Here is a 16,174-nt window from a genome sequence, read left to right on the forward strand (position 1 = left end):
TGAGGTGCACAAAAAAAGAAAACCTGAAAAACCTTGAGCACAAGTCAAATAATTTCCTTTGCTTTCATCCAAAATTTTAAGAAAAATAGCCATCAAATCACCATATCTTATCAATGACTTCTCTATCTAACTTAACATTTGTGTTGTTCTCTTTGGACATTATAGATTACATGGCAAGAAAGAGCTGAAGTGTGAGTATCTGACATCAAGTGGCAACCAATTCACAATCATGTCCCTTAGGAACCAAAGCAGTAAGACTAGACATTTAATGCATGTAAGCACATATTTAAATAAAAGGGCTAAAGGTACCTTGTGTTGCATGATCAAAGGTTTGAGGAGCAGCTGACAGGCCAAGGAGCACCAGCTTTTCTGGTCAACTGTCAACTGCCAAGAATATGCTGTCCATGTGAAAAAGTCCAAATATTTATGACAGATTTAAAAAGACTGGATAAACCTGTATGCTGAATTTATTTATTCTTTTAGCAAAGGGCACTCTCAAATCTTATTTCCTTAAAGCACAACACGTAAGCATATATCCAACTGCTTTGCTGAGAAGTTGTCTGCTTGGCAGATCATTTATGGTTTCAAGGAACAGGGTGATGCACTTAATTGTAAAAACTCTCTGACCCATGAATAATCATTATTCATGTGAAAATAAGCCAAAATAATGATTATTTATTTAGTGGTGTACAGAATACTCCAGATCAAATAATTTTATGCGTCAGACAAGAACCCTGAGCACTGGCTGGGACAGAAAAGTTGCAGGTCAGACAGAAGGACAACTTCCTTCTGGTAGGTCCAAGCTCTAGACACAGCACAGCCTGGCCATCCCCTGGGAGACTGCCAGCCCCGAGGCGCCGCCGAACCACTCGGCTCCTGGGAAATGTTATGGAATTGAGTAACTGCCAACAAATTTCAGAGCAGTTCTGGGGAACGGGACACTGCTTCTCATAACAGCAATGCAGGGGAAGCAGAGCCCACACTTTTTCTCCACTGTACCTATGTACGGCTGTCAAGGAGTATAGGGAGATGGTATGGATAGCAGTCACAGCGGTGTGTTTTTAAACACTAATCTACAGCTCCGTTTTCATCCAACGGAGGCACAACGTGGCACAATTCCTCTGGAGAGAATAAAAAATGATAAAAAAATGAATCTGGGAAAGAATAATAAATGTTGATCAGAACTGGTGAGTATTTGTGAATGATCAGCCCATGCATTCTTGAGCGCTTACAAATACTACACTTATCGTTTTTGTTTATCCCTGTGAATGAAGCAGCAAGAGTCCCAAGACTGTTCAGCTAAAGAGTGAAGAGCCCTAAAAGATGACCAGGACAAGCAGTCTGTGACCGCCAAAGCTTTGGGGTCAGGAAAGTGCACTGAAGGGCATGGTGGTCCCCAGACCACGCTTCACAGCTGGGTCACAAACTGATGGCTGTCCTCTGCTCGAGGGAGCCACGCGTGTCAGGGGACTAGCATAAACCCCTTATGATTCCAAATCTGGCTGCGGGTTTCCATATATTCAGACGTCATACACCTCTGAGCACCTCAAAGCAGCTTTCCCACCAGCAAACCCCAAGGCAGTGGCAATTATCTGACAGAAAAAAAAAAGTGAAGTATTTACTGTAGAAAGCCTCCCTATTGCAGCAAGTCTCCTGAGTAGTGCTCATGATATCTCAGCATTGCGCTACAGCAGTGTTATTTTAAATAGTAATATTTGAAATACGAACTTTGCACAGAAAGCAGGGACAGGCCTTTGAAATACATTAAAACAACTGGGCAACATTGGGCCGAACCAACTAGATGGATATTTCTTTAAGTTGTATAGCGGTTTAAGAGAACAAAAATCATGCCTATGCATGAGTCTATGCCTTTGCCTGTCCTCCTTTCTGGGATAAGTGCCAAAAAGGATTAGTGCTATCCCCAGGAGTCCAGTTTACAGCACAGGAAGCCCTACAATTGTGTTGCAAGGGTAAGGACAAGATTCACAAAGGTGGCTTGCAGTGTTAGTCACCTGTCAGAAAGGGAGAAAGATATTGCCAAGACCCATTTTTCACTTTTAGGAAAAGACACTTCACTGGTATGGGGACCGCTGAACTTCCTTACAGATGCTGGAGTGACTGAGTGTGTATGCAAGATCCCCAAGGATTAGATCATTAATGATGCTTTTGATTCTGCATGAACTGGGTCACTAGGGATTAGAAATGTTAGATCAGAATAGGACAACCAAAACTAAATGCATTTCTTGTCTTTTTTCCTCCTTTCATTTCTTCTTATTCAGCCACACATGTTCAGGTTTGCACAGCCTGGACACCAGCTTCTTGTCTTGCTCAAATGGGGAGAGATACCCTTACCTAGGAACAACACAGTTTTACTGCAATCTTGTTAATCCTCTCTTCAAGCCAGATGTCATTCAAAGTTTGTGATTTGGTTCTTGACCTATGGGATATGGAAGCATTGACAAGTCAACAGCTCTTCAGAGATCTTCCATGTCAACCTCAGAATGACTGTTTTACAGTATTTCTCCCCATTTCAGCCCCAGGAAAGAAATCAGCCTTCACTCCCAGCAGTTGATAATGCAAAAGTGAGTGGGCAAAAGTGAATCAAGCCTAGGTTTCACAAAGATAATTCTCCCACACTCTCCACGCTGGGTGTACTGACATGTCTCAAAGCATAAGAGGTGCATTTATATCTTTCAGAAAGCTTTCCAATCATGCCATCTGTGTTTGTGACAGATGTCAAGAATCTAGCATCAAACTTTTGAGACTGGGAAGAGACAGTTATGTGTAAATTAAGGAGACTTATAATACCAAGGCTATTTTAGTATAAGCTCATTCATTAGCCCATACTTTGTCAAGAGAGTGTCTTGCCATTCAATCCACAGAAGTATCAGGATAAACTAAAATCCTTTAATGAAAACTTCCAGACAGTATGTCTTACCTGAAAATGTCTCAACCCCTATATTCTTTTCAGGTGTCGTATCTCATATTTTTTTAATCTGTTCAGCTGTTCTCTTTAGTGTGTACTCTTTTCCTACTCACCATTACAAGATTAAGAACATCAGATTTTTATTTTTTTTTTACCAAATTTGCCTCTTCAAAAATCCCCAAACTCAACAATTTTCTACAAAACTGAAGGAAATTCAAACCCAAGTTATACACAAAGACCTTCAGAAGCATGGGAACAGGAGGAAAACGAAACCGAGAACACCCCACAAAAGGATAAATCAAAGAAGTCACCAAAATTAGCTGAAATATTCAAGTCAATCTGAGAATGTTTAGTCCACAGCTTCCGAACAGGTTGATCGCCAAATAAACGATCACAAGATACTACTAAGAGTCCTGATTGCTTCTTCCAGTGTTTTATCATGATGTTATGTTGAGAAATACCATCTGGCTTTTGGTCCAGTTCAGTGCCAACTAGTCAAATTAGCTCTCTCTCACAGGTTAGATACAGCTCCTGATTCAGCACCTGAACCTCAGAGCAGCATGCAGGTCCTCTTCTCACTTTTTATAGAAAATTATTGTTGCAACTTCTGCATTAAGGAGAAGAGAAAACTCTAGCTAGTGATGAGATTCATCTGTCCCGAAGCTTGAGGCATTAGTAGATAAAAAAAGAAGACAGAACCACTTAGGCAGTAGATAAGACCACAGTTTGGATTCTGGAAACCGAGGTTCTCACTCTGACACCATTTCAGTGTGACCTTCCAACAACATCACAGCTGTATCCTTACTTTTCCTCCCTGGCTTTTCCATCTTTATTTCTGCACTGGAAGAAGTTAGAAATGTCTTTCTCAATACTGTTTTGACAGTGGTACATGTACTAGATTTCAGAAATTCCTAATCTGCCCCTAAGGTATTGGTACACATATACCTGAACTGGATGAGTTACTGCTGTGTCCTGTGCTGCAAGTCACAAGCGTGAGGATTTGCCTTATCTCAAGGACAAAAGCAGAATCCCAGGAACTAATCCCATCCCTCTATCAACAACACATTTGAAAGATGATTATCTCTCTCACAAAGACTCACTGTCCTTCAGTAAGCCTGTTCTCTGCTGGGTGTTTCTACAAAACTGCTGTTGATAGCTGAACAAGCTATTCCCAGAGGTACCGCTACACTTCCTAACCAGCCACGAAGAACGAAGCACTTGTGTTTCCAAGCCATGTGCAGAGTCAAGAAAAAACAAGAATGAGCTCAAGTGCTCATTTCCTTGTCTGATCAGATGCATCTGATAATCTGTGAAGTGCAACAAACGGTCCCCTCCTTATCATTTTCAACTGCATTTCATCCTGCACTTGCAAGATGCTAGACAGGACTTGAATTGTCAGCATTTCACAAGAGAGGAGGAAAAAAAGTCTCACCCACACAGAACTTGTTTCTACGCATACAAAAACCTATTTTCCCGAGATTTCATTCCAATCCACCAAATTAAGAAGGTCAGATAAGCACCTGAAATTTCTTCTACTTATCTGATTGAGGTCTCCAAATCACTGTCATCCATCACTAACTTTGTCATCAATTTGATTCAAACAAAACACTGACTAATTTTGGTCTATTGTCTTTTCAGAGGCTTATCGAGGTTATTTCTTGATTGCAAACCAGGTATATCTCATAGCTGGTAAACATTTTAGAGTGCAGCTTTACCGGGTCATTGGTACCTGAAAATGTGGTGTAATGGCTTCTCTCAAACTTTTAGAGTGCAACTATTAGTAACTAACTACAGCTGCACTCCTTTGTAAGCAAGAGAGACCAAACAACTAGTTCAGCTGGCTATGCTTAAATCTACTAAACCAAGCACAAGCATTGCAGCTGATCCACTCCTACCATACGGAAACAGTTCTGGGCAAATGAATTCTCTTCTGCCAAATATATCCCTTTTAGCTTCTATTCATAGATACATCTGAAAAAGTTTGTTTCAATTACTCCCTCAGAGGCCATAAAACCCCTTTCACCTGAACTACTAAGTTCCGTTCTAGTAACTGAATTCACTGCTCCTCTCAGGTCCTTCTTTTGCTCATTCTATGTAATAATAAGACTTAGTAATACATAAAGGGAAAAAGAATAAAAGAAAGAGAAAGAAACTCTCCACTACCAAACTCTCATAAGGTCTCATTTCACCAGAGAAACATATACTTGTGAAGAAAGCAACAAAATTAACCTTAGAAGATAGTCTAGATCTATATTCCCACGTTCAACACGCAGACATGTGGAATAAACAGGCTTTCTTAAGGAAAGATATTGCAGCATTTTCCAATTGCAGTACAATCAATCATTGGAAACATTTGTTTTGTTTCATCAGATGCTTATCTGTCTCAAGTGACAAGAACATACTGTTTATTACTTTCTCCAGTCCTCCAGCATATATCCCAGCAGCAGGGGAAGGAGACAGCGTGAAACTATACTTTGCCATCCATGCACAAGTCTTACCACATAGTTTCCTCATTTTCCTGATATATTTAAGAATATATTTCTGCAAGTGCATTGCTAAGCGTTTGACAGAAATAAATGAAGGCTACTATTTGGACACGCCTGTCATAATTATTTCTACAAGCTAATGCATTCTGCTAAATATTCCTACGACGATGCCCGCTGTGGGTATTTCATTGCTCATGTCTCACAGTGATGTTATGTGAATATGCAGGACAGCAGACTCTGCCCTCTTACAAAGCTTTCTCTTCCCTCCTTTTTGCTTTCCCTGAGCCTTTACAGGAGGATTCCTGTACTTTTGCATCAGCTGATAAAAACAACTTTTAATCAACTGCGTCAGCATACGCGGGCACGTAACAGTACATTTTGAGCCTGTGTCTTTGGCAACACATCCTAAAATTTAGCAACAGCCAAGGCTGTGATTCATAAGCCATAAGATCACAAGTGACCGCATAGATCTTTTCAGCTTTTACTCCAATCTCTCATCTAACCTGCACATAAAACACTCCAAAGAATATGTCTTACCCACTTCCCTTAGCAAAACAGACAATGGCCAGCTATGAAGACTGTTTAAAATATTTTTGCTGTCTACTCTAACATTTAAAATATTTTTGCTGCCTACCCTAATATTTTCTGCCCTTAGTTTTGGGACTGTCAGCACCTCAACAGCCTAGAAACTTTATAATTTGAGGAGAAACACACAGTAAACATAAATGAAGAATAATAAGTATATAGAGATGTTGGGGTTTTTTTCCCCTCAAACTAAATACTTCAGGCTGAACTGAGTGATTCTGTAAAACACATTTTGCATAGAGCAAAAAGGCACTTTTTATGCATAAATAACGTTCACTTTTTCAGCATGCATTTTACTAGTAGAAAGAATTTCCTATTATAACAGAATAACACACACTTTTGCCCAAGGAAAACCAGTATATGCACTATTTTTGAGTCGTGTAAATAATACCAGAGCAGAGAAACAGTTCAAAGAGAAAAATCTTCCTCTGGCAGAGGACTGACCAGACAGTGTTGTAAGTTAAACCCCCGTATCATCTTAAGGATTCTCCAATTATGGGTGCATGGCTGGGCCTTGCCCACAGTGTTTACATGACCCCTCCAACTAACATCCTGAACTACTGTACTACAGCAAATATTCTGCACAAGCATAAACAACTGTGGAAAAAAATATAGAGGAAAAACCCTGACAAGTTCGTAGCCCACAACTGCATATGGTGGGAACTGATGGAGCCTTTGTAATACAAATAGTGCCCCAAATCAGTTCTCCACACAAAGTTCCAATGATAAGCGACACATGTAAGGACATTCTTCTTAAAACATGACTCCCATTAAGCAGCTCATTGTTCATAAAGGGAATGGTGTTTACACAGGAAAAAGTCCAGTTTCAACAAATCTGAAATCCAACAGATGTTTCCTTCTATCTAAGCAAAACAAGTGTGTGACTTGTTTCTGCCCAATCAGAAAGCTCCAAAATTAATTCTACAGGAAAAAAAAAAAAAATAAACAAACCAAAACCAAAACACCCCCAAAAAACTCACTAACTGTACTCGACAGAACAACCCTGGAAAACAAAATCAGAAAAACTTACATTTCAAAATTGCGGTTGCTAATAAAGTGAATTCACTTGAAAAACTTAGTCTTCTTTAAACAGAGTGCTTATGATCTGGGTTTGAAGGGATACAATATGCTAATTATAATTTTGGTTTGTGCTGGAAAGAGAAAGTAGGGCAGGTTGTTACTCAATGGCTGTGTCATGAATGCTCTCCTCAAATCAATTAACCTCTCTTCTCCAGACCTCTCCCAACATCCCCCCAAAACTCCCATCTCTTAAGATCTCTCTTCCTCTGCACACAGCAGTTAAACAGTAGAAGTGGCTGAGCAGAGTATAAAAGCTATAGGTTTTAATTTTTTATTATTATTTTTTAATTACTACTACCAGTACACACTAATCACAATCACAACAAGCATAAGCACTTTGTAGAAGGATGAAGAATTTCAGGCTTTGCCAAAGTCCTGCTGCTGAGACTGCGCTGTTACACATCTGACTCTTTCACTTACCATCACGAGAAGGTTTCAGTACTTTCAGGACATGCCTGGCGTTACTACACCACTGCAGAGCAAAGCTGGATCTGGTGACAGTCTGCTGCACAACTGAATGCTGCAAAGGCAGCATCTTACAGGGAGTTGGTGCATTTTCTGCACCAAGCAATACCTTGCTCCAAAAGATGAACTCAGAAGGACCGGGTGTCACTGAGAATTTTATCCATTTTTTTATAGCTTTTATAAAATGCAGCTGCAGAGGCCCAACAATTAGATTAACAAGTGTCAAAGCCAAGGCTAAAATATTCTTAGTCATGAGTATAACAAGCATAGTCAGTGCTTGCAGCCTTCTGTGCTCATCTGTGCCTCTACAAGTCCCTTCTTCACTAGATTTCACTCACATTATTTCTTGTCCTAGCTGTTGTAATTATTATGCAACGTTTTATGTGCTGCATGCTCAGGATTGAGGTTCTCTACCCCAGCCAAGGCCTCTGCATGCCCTGAGACACATATAACAAGATGTGGCTGTAATCGGGCAGCAACGCAACCATTATTACAACCAACATGAATATTAGCAGTGTGAAGAAGATCCCACTGAGACAGATTTCAAATCTGCCTATCAAACAATTATAGCAAAAGGTAGAGGTGGTTTTCTCCCTCCCCCAGTAATCCTATTTGTCCTTTAAATAGATCTTAAGTATAATTTCAAACTGTCAGCATTTTTGTAAAGAATTCCAGCTCAGACCTAATTGGATTTGTCAGACAGTCACAGCTAAACAGTTCTGCAAGCTCCAACAGCTGAACAGCTAGAAAGAAAAAACCTTCCTCGTTGGAATATGTAAGAATATGAAAGTTCATTTCAAGAGGGAAAACTTCCTCTGAAAGTGGTAAAAAGACATAATTTGTTCCACAGTTCAAACCCTGTCCCTTAGCAACTTAATGATGTGGCGTGGCATAGCTAAGGTTGTGTGAGCTGCTCCGTACAGACGATTATCTGCAGTTAACTGTTCAAACATTGTCACTTTGGGCTGCTCTGACTTCACCAGGACTGCTAAAAGGTTTGCCTATTCAAACTTACTTTTGTTTTAAACTTTTTAACCATGAATAAGAAAATGGGGGAAAAAAACCCCAGAGAATTCTGACTGGAACATGTAACAACAGCACTTGAAAAGAAAACAAGTATGTATTACATCACACACAAACAAAAAACTAGGGGAATATGTATTTTGGCTGAAGAACAGAAATGCCTCCTATTCCTCTGAACTTCCTGACTTTTTTCCTCACCAGTATATAAGTGTACACATGAAAATTGCTCTGTCCTTGCTGTGTGTATCATTAGTTTCTTGTTCTGTACATGCTTCTGTGGGCTGGAATAGTGGATTTTAAAGACAGTCTGGGATATAACGGCCTAAAATCCACACAAACCTCGTCCTCTGAATGGCGAGACAGAATACATTACAATGATGGAGAGGTTACAGATTAAGGAAATAAAACAGGCCAAATCTTACAATACTTTCAATGCCTACAAATTGTGGTTTCTTTAATGAAGATTATTTCATATGTGTCCAGATCCAGAAGAAAAGTCATTATACAGATTGTATGTTGAAAATTAAAGTGACATTTACTTCACTGACTTTAAAATAATAGTCACACAGGTTTTTAACATTTATATTTAGAAGAATATGAACTTGAGCACTCAGCAACATTATTTTCTGTACTTGCACAGCTGGTAACCAGCATGCCTGTGACTGAGGAGTATAGGTAAACTTTGCATTGAATTCCAAACCATGTTTTGATATGGGGCAAAAGCCACTTGAAATAATGTAATGAGTCTATCACTGTCAACATCAATACTCAGGAGTTACATATTCTCCTACCTGTTGGCTTATCCACACCAAGGAATCCAGCCTGTCCCAGGGTTTTAAATACTTTATGTGCTGGGAACTGTCCTTCTTCTTCCCACTTGTCCACAAAGGGATTAATCTCCTTGTCAATGATCTAGATTTGAAAAATAAATTTTAAAAGTTATTAACAAAGACATTCCTACAGAAAGACCTTTGACTGCTTTTGTTTAAAAACTTGACTTTAAAAAAGAATAAAAGCGTACAGGGAAAATTTTGAAAGCACATTCATTTTCTTACTTCCTGATGGATGTCCTTATTCTCCACTTACCCACAATCATTACAACAGATGCAATGAGGCAAATATAAATAATTCTTTTAGCACTTATAACTGCTACAACAGGAAGTCATCAGGGCTGATTTAAGTCTCTCCAAGACCTAGAAAAACAGTGGTTCCCCCTCATCGTTTGTTACCTTTTTGGGTACAGTTTCTAGAAAGTGACAGGAAGGGAAATCTGGATTATCCTTGTAGGGTCTTTGCCAAAGAAGGTAGATGATCTGTTCATGATGACTACACACAGTACGGAAGACAGGCAAGTAGGAGAGACCTCGCTTTCCCTCCCTTCGCCTGAAATGCTCTCAAGGACGTCAGGTGCTGTTCAGGGCACTCATGTCCAGCCTGCAGTTAGACTTCCCACGTACTGGAAAAATCTGGTCGTCTTCCAGATTTTATAGCATTTCCAAGTCTAGTCCCTGGGCAACTCTGAAGTGGGCTATTGCTGTATACCTTCCAGAAGTCAATGTCCTAAGCTGCCTGGCTACTGCCCTTGCTCTATTCAGGTGTCTTCTCCTACAGCTGTTGCCAGCAAAATACACCTGGAGTACAGCCACCACATTCAGTAACACTTTCAGGTTTCTGAGCACAAGGGTTGGACATCCCACCCCACAAGATCCCGGATTTCCATGGCCATGGGAAGGGAGTCAAATGGGCAACCTGCAGTTTCACAGCTGACCTCTAAGCCCGGCAGTAACTCCTGAACAGAGCCGTCTCCATGCCAAACGGCCCCACGCCACGGGGCGCATCGGGCGTTCGTGTTTCTGCCACCTCGTTCTTGCTCCTCATGCTTACCAACCCGGCAGATGGGGCTTCAATAGCTCTCATAAGGAGTCAGTTGTACAGTGCCCACCCCTGCCTACCTCCACAAGCCAAACCCGTGCCGCCAAGTGCACCGTGCACCTGGGTCAGCACGCACAAAACAGAAAAGCTACTCTCCTTCCCCCAAACCAACCTTACCAAAACAAACACCAATTCCCAATAGAAAGTTAATGTCTTTAATCCACGACCACAATTTTGTTGTTATACTGTTTTACCAAGAGAGAAATTATTATTTTAAGAACTCACTCCTCTTAGTCTTTTCTCCACGCTAAATAAACAAGTCCTGTGGTGCTAACTATTTCTTGAGCTGGAAATAGACTCCTCTCCCTCCTAAACTGCTGCGCTCATGAGACCCTGTGGAGCCTTCTTCTGAGATATCTATTTATTTCACATTCTTTGGAGAATTTCAGCCCATATATGGCTGCTTTCTGCTTCCCAGTCGGCCACAGAAATAAGGGTGCTTCTCTGTTGGTAACAGAAAAATCACTTTTTCACTTCTCTCAACAAATTCTGAGAAACGTATATGCTGAATGTTCAACTCATTCAGTAATTAGCATCTCTCTCTCCCTCTCATACTGAATAATGTAGGCCTCATGATCAATAGTAACAAAATACTCACCAGGAACACTATCTAGGATAGTCCATATTTAATTTCTATATTGCCATATCCTAAATGCTCAGATGCTAGGATGCTGACCCTTAATATTGAGTTACAGGCAGTGAAACACCTTTTTGATTGATTATAGTAACATTTGGTAATGCTCATCTGATAACCTCTTTCAGGCATTTCCCTGGATGTTATGAAGTACACACAGAAAGTTATCTCTGTCTTTTGATGGATCTTGGCAAAAGCACGAAGTGAATGTACCAACAGAGTTCTGTGCTTATTGTGGCTGGTACCAGGCCAAGTCTTTCACAGCCTACATACAAAGCTACCTTTGAAGTTAAATGGAGTCAGAAGAATGACTAAGGCATGAGAAAAGTTATTTTACATGATTTCTGCAGATTATAACCTGCTTGTTCCTATGCCTTTGAGTAAAACTCAAAACTGTTTAAACAAAGCCAAAGTTTAATTATTACCAGGTGAAGTTTGCCACGTTAAGCAAAACAAGATCCCCCTTGCATGACACAACAAAAAACCAAACCACAAATAGTTCAAGAAAAAAAATTAGTATCACAGTCTAGATACGGATATCCGCAGTTGTTTCTTAGCCACTGGACCATCCACCTGAAATTGTATTTTTGCAAAGAAATTAAATAGGTCTTGTCAAAAGCTTTTATGCTTTAGACGAAAACTGTTTGCAAAAAATCACACATGCTATTTACAATCATCATTAAGACTCTAAACAAGCTAACCTACTTTCAGGCATGCAATCTCATTCTTTTAAAAGTATCAGTCCTCAAAATAAGCCTTCGGAAAACACACATCCTCAGATAATTTGTACAGAGTGAGAGGGGAGGCTGTGGGGCAACCAGAGGCAGATGGCCCAGATACGAGAGGGGGTCTGGGGGAAACACCTCCCCTTGTCCTGTCACAAGCCTAAGCCATATCGCTGGAGAACTGCAGCGCTGGTCAACTGGCTAATGCTTCAGTACTGATCATTGGATATTGTCATCCCTTCATATAAAAGCAAACTAAAACAGAGAGAGAGATTTTCAAAGGGCCAAACCAACAACTGAAGGAACACAAGCAATTACAGAACGTGTGCTTAAAACGTTGCTAAAGACAGGTTTACGTGGATGCAGGTCAAATAACGCCGCATACCTACCCATTTAATTTGCTCCTTCCCTTGGCGTTGGCCAGTTCCTAACATCCGTGCCCCGTGAGAAATATTTCACACTTGAATTAATTTAAATCTTGACTAATTAAACTTTTAATTAATTCAATTTTTTTTGAATGTGCACAGCTTTAAGAAGCAAACACTAGCAGCTGCAGGCACAAATTACGCAGGCACCTTAACCTAAACCATAAGGTATACATGCAGTGTTTGACAAACATACAGAAACAAGCTTTTGGAAGTAGGTGAGCAGCTAGATTTTTTATTTTTAAATGCTTTATCATAAGAAACGTGGAAGTCACAGGTGACAGCATTTAGACTTGCATCACTGGGATACTGACTGTAACAAGACCTAAAACTCCTCTCAGCAGAATTATTTTAACGCAGCATACTACAGATGCTATCTGACACATATTCCCAGCCACAAAGGAAATCTTTTTACCTGATCTAGCTGGCCAAATCTCAATTGCATTTGGAATGTAAAGACAATTTAGAAGCCATATATCTTTCCCACCTGCTGATCAAGTACCAGCAAACCACAACAGAAACTCTGTTATTTTCCTGGCAGCAAGGGCACAAAGTCTCATGTACGGGACCAGTGTTTTTCTCAAGCTGCTTCATCCAAACCATGAAGATGCAAACCTAAAGGACCCAGCTGTGGAGGCAACCTTGGTTCAGCAAGAGTTCAGGCTGCTCTCCGGGGAGCCTTCAAACGAATGGCTTCAGGGATGGTATCAGCCACGAATTATTTCAAAAAACACTGTGGATATTTGCCCAGTCAGAAACTGAGCGAGCCAACAAACTCACTTTGTGTTGAATGACACTAAGAAAAATAAAAGCGTTTTCATTTAAAATAGTCTTGACAAAGTTTTGTGAAAACAACATCTGTAGCTTCCTGCCCAGGAATGGGGAAATGCGGTGGCAGGGTTGGGGAGGGGACAGAGACAGAAATACAGATAATTTTTTAAATAGATTATTCTAATTTCTCTCTAAATCAGAGCAATGAAAATCTGTCCCCAAAACATTGCAAGATAGTTGCACATTTTGATTATTTTTCCACTGGAAGTTAGTACACTATTGAAATGAGAAAAGAAACAAAACCACACATTTGGGCATTTTCCTTCACATGATACTCAATGTTTTGTGCTGATATTGTACCAGCAACTGCTCAGAAACATTAGCGATTGCCATTTAATTCTCACTGTATTCTAAAATAAATGCACTACTTCTACAACAGTAGAAACTGTAATTGAATTAATTTGGGTACTGACAGTGTGTACACATGTCCTTTACAGCAATTAAAGACTTCTTTCCATTATTCACCAGCAAGTTTATCTTCTATCAAGCAATTCAAATCAGAAATTAGAGGTCACGCCACTTCTACACACAATATGTCTTATATCTACCCTTACAATCCTGTAGGGTGGTGGTACATTTCAGCACAGAGACAACTCGGTGTTGCAGGGACGCCGGTGCTGAGGACAAGGCAGCGCTTTAGCAATATATAAGCCAGAGCCGAGGTGGTCAAACACATGGGCCACTCATGGGTGCTACCAAACCTGGCCACCAAAACCCACCCCATGGGTGCAAGGCAGCCAGGACCCCAGTGGCGAGCTCCTTGCCAGCTGCCACGCCGCAGCCTGTGCGGGTCCTCTCAGCTGCCCCTCGGGGGGGCCTCATACATCCAAACAGCAGCCGTTCATTTCCTACGTGGTGGCTGCCGTTTGGATCCCCCCCAAGGCATGCATCTCAAGCACACCAGAATGAGTTTTCCAGCGTATATTCCCTGTTTCTTCTTGCTCCTGGGCTTGGAGGCTGTGGCCCTCCTCAGCTCCCCCACAACTCCTCCAAAGCCCTAAACAAAGTTTGGTGGCCAATCCTTTCCCAGTAATACTCTTCAGAAAGGTAGGAAAAAGGTGCAGGGAAGGAGACTGGGACGTGGAAATACACTCAGGACAGAACCGGGGCAAATCAAGGCAGGTGAGAGAAGGAGGTCAGCTCCTCGTAGCTGCTATCTACTAGAGAGGCTGTGGAGAGACTGGTGTTTCTGCTGTGGCACCTCTTTGATGAGGATGTCTACTGGCACCTGGGGAGCAAAGTAGGGTCCTGCTGTCCCTGCTGCACTTGTGAGGTCCCTCCAGTGCTGGCACGATGGCAGCTGGTCCTGTGCTTCCAGTCCCCATGACATGTGCTAGGAGACCTCAGCAGAAGCCAGGAGCGGCCCAAGTGCCTGGATCACCCAGTTTGGTGGTGGCAAGCTTGGACCCACAGCAGTCAGTGCCCCAATGAAAGAGGCAATCGTTCAGTATCCAATGACATCACGTGCAGAAGCAGAGGCAGTATGTGACCACAACAGATTAAAAACAACCCCATCACACAAAGATGATTTAACCACACAGCAGACAGAAAACATTCCCTGCCGCACTAGTCTTGCCTGCTCATACAAAGTTATTTAGTGCGCTTTCTCTTGGCAGCCAAAGTCCAATATTGCCAGCTTGCCTGAGGTCTGAAATGATCTGGAGAGCAAAGCTGCAACTTACTGCTTCCTCTTTCAGGATGCATCACCACCACAAGGTGAAGATTTCCAGGAAGTTTTGCGGGACCATATTCTGGAGATTGGGTTTTTTTGGTTGGTGTTTCTATGTTGGGTTTTGGTCTTTTTTTGGGGGGGGGAGGGGGTTGTTAACATATATACTAATTGAAACAAGGGGGATAGCCCTCATTCCTTCTCTTATAAAATCATACAAGCTCTTGTTGGTTAGAACTCACCTAGGAGATCTACGTAAAAAATGACTTACCACTACACAAGGGGTCCTGTCAAGGCAGCAGATGTCCTAGATGCTGCCAAAACAAATCTCCTCTTTGCATGAGGAAGCCAAGTCTCCCTTGTGCCCACAACATGGAAGATTTGGCATTTGGATACAATCTGTGCCTCATATTCTGTATTCGCACTTTTCTACCCAGGCAAACGTACAACGTGACACCTGGACAAATGACTGTCTACAAGAGATGTCACTGAAGAATTTGCCCTCTATGAGTACAGGATTTGGGACCGGACCTCAAAGATGATACGGAAACTTCTGTACTCTGACCTGTCATCAGACTGTTGCTGGGAACAAACCAAGAAATGTTTTCCACAATGATACAGGGTTGAACTGAAAAAGTTCAATTTAAGTGCAGACATCCATTTCATGACCCTGTGAAAAACACTTGGCAGAAAAAACAAAGTCCTAAAAGCAGAATATCCAGATAATTAAAATAAAGAACAAAAATTAAGTAATTTTGACTTAAGCTTTTTAAAGCATCATGACTCATTTTACAAACCCCAAGCCAACAAGTTATAAAATTATAATCTAGATGGCAGTTCCTTGTAAAGCCTCAATATTTTCAAGCCATCATGAAGATACTAAATAATAATGTGAGCGTAGCACATAGAATAAGGAGGAAACAGCAGGAAAAAACTACAGTATTTAAGTATCTCTCTAACTTAGAACTTTACAGCCAATAGCAATGAATCGAGAGAGTGTGGTCTAAACTTTCATATAAGGGTTTGAAGTAAACAGCTTTGATTTCTTTCCATATTTTTCTACTGGAAACATTTTTTTCAAAACATTTTGTTACTCTACATAGAATTTTCAATCTTATTTCCCCCCTGTGAAAACCTAAAACAAATGAGGAATTACCACACATATCCATGTCTTTTGTAAAAGCATTCACTGCATTTGAAGGAAAAAATACCCTCCAAGTTGTATCATTGGTTTACTCTCCATGTCTTTTTATTACATTTTTCCCCATTATACTTGAGGACTAACAGGTCTAATCTGAAATGTGACTGATTTAGCCTGTATAAACAAGCTCAGTGATATCACCCCAAGTACATCCCATAAAGGAGAGACACACAGACTGAAATTCACGGACTA

The 16,174-nt window shown here is 40.9% G+C and overlaps 1 protein-coding gene across 1 annotated transcript in view; it reads right to left on the minus strand.

Annotated features, from left to right (window-relative positions):
* LOC104633363 (putative acyl-CoA dehydrogenase 6) overlaps positions 1–16,174 on the minus strand; it is a 91,243-nt gene that overhangs the window by 65,286 nt on the left and 9,783 nt on the right. Inside the window, exon 2 of the mRNA XM_075746161.1 lies at positions 9,357–9,477. Coding sequence (XP_075602276.1) covers positions 9,357–9,477 — 121 coding nt within the window. The remainder of the gene's footprint in view (positions 1–9,356; positions 9,478–16,174) is intronic.

Source organism: Balearica regulorum, chromosome 2 (genome assembly GCF_011004875.1).
Source record: "Balearica regulorum gibbericeps isolate bBalReg1 chromosome 2, bBalReg1.pri, whole genome shotgun sequence".
Taxonomy (NCBI): Eukaryota; Metazoa; Chordata; class Aves; order Gruiformes; family Gruidae; genus Balearica; species Balearica regulorum.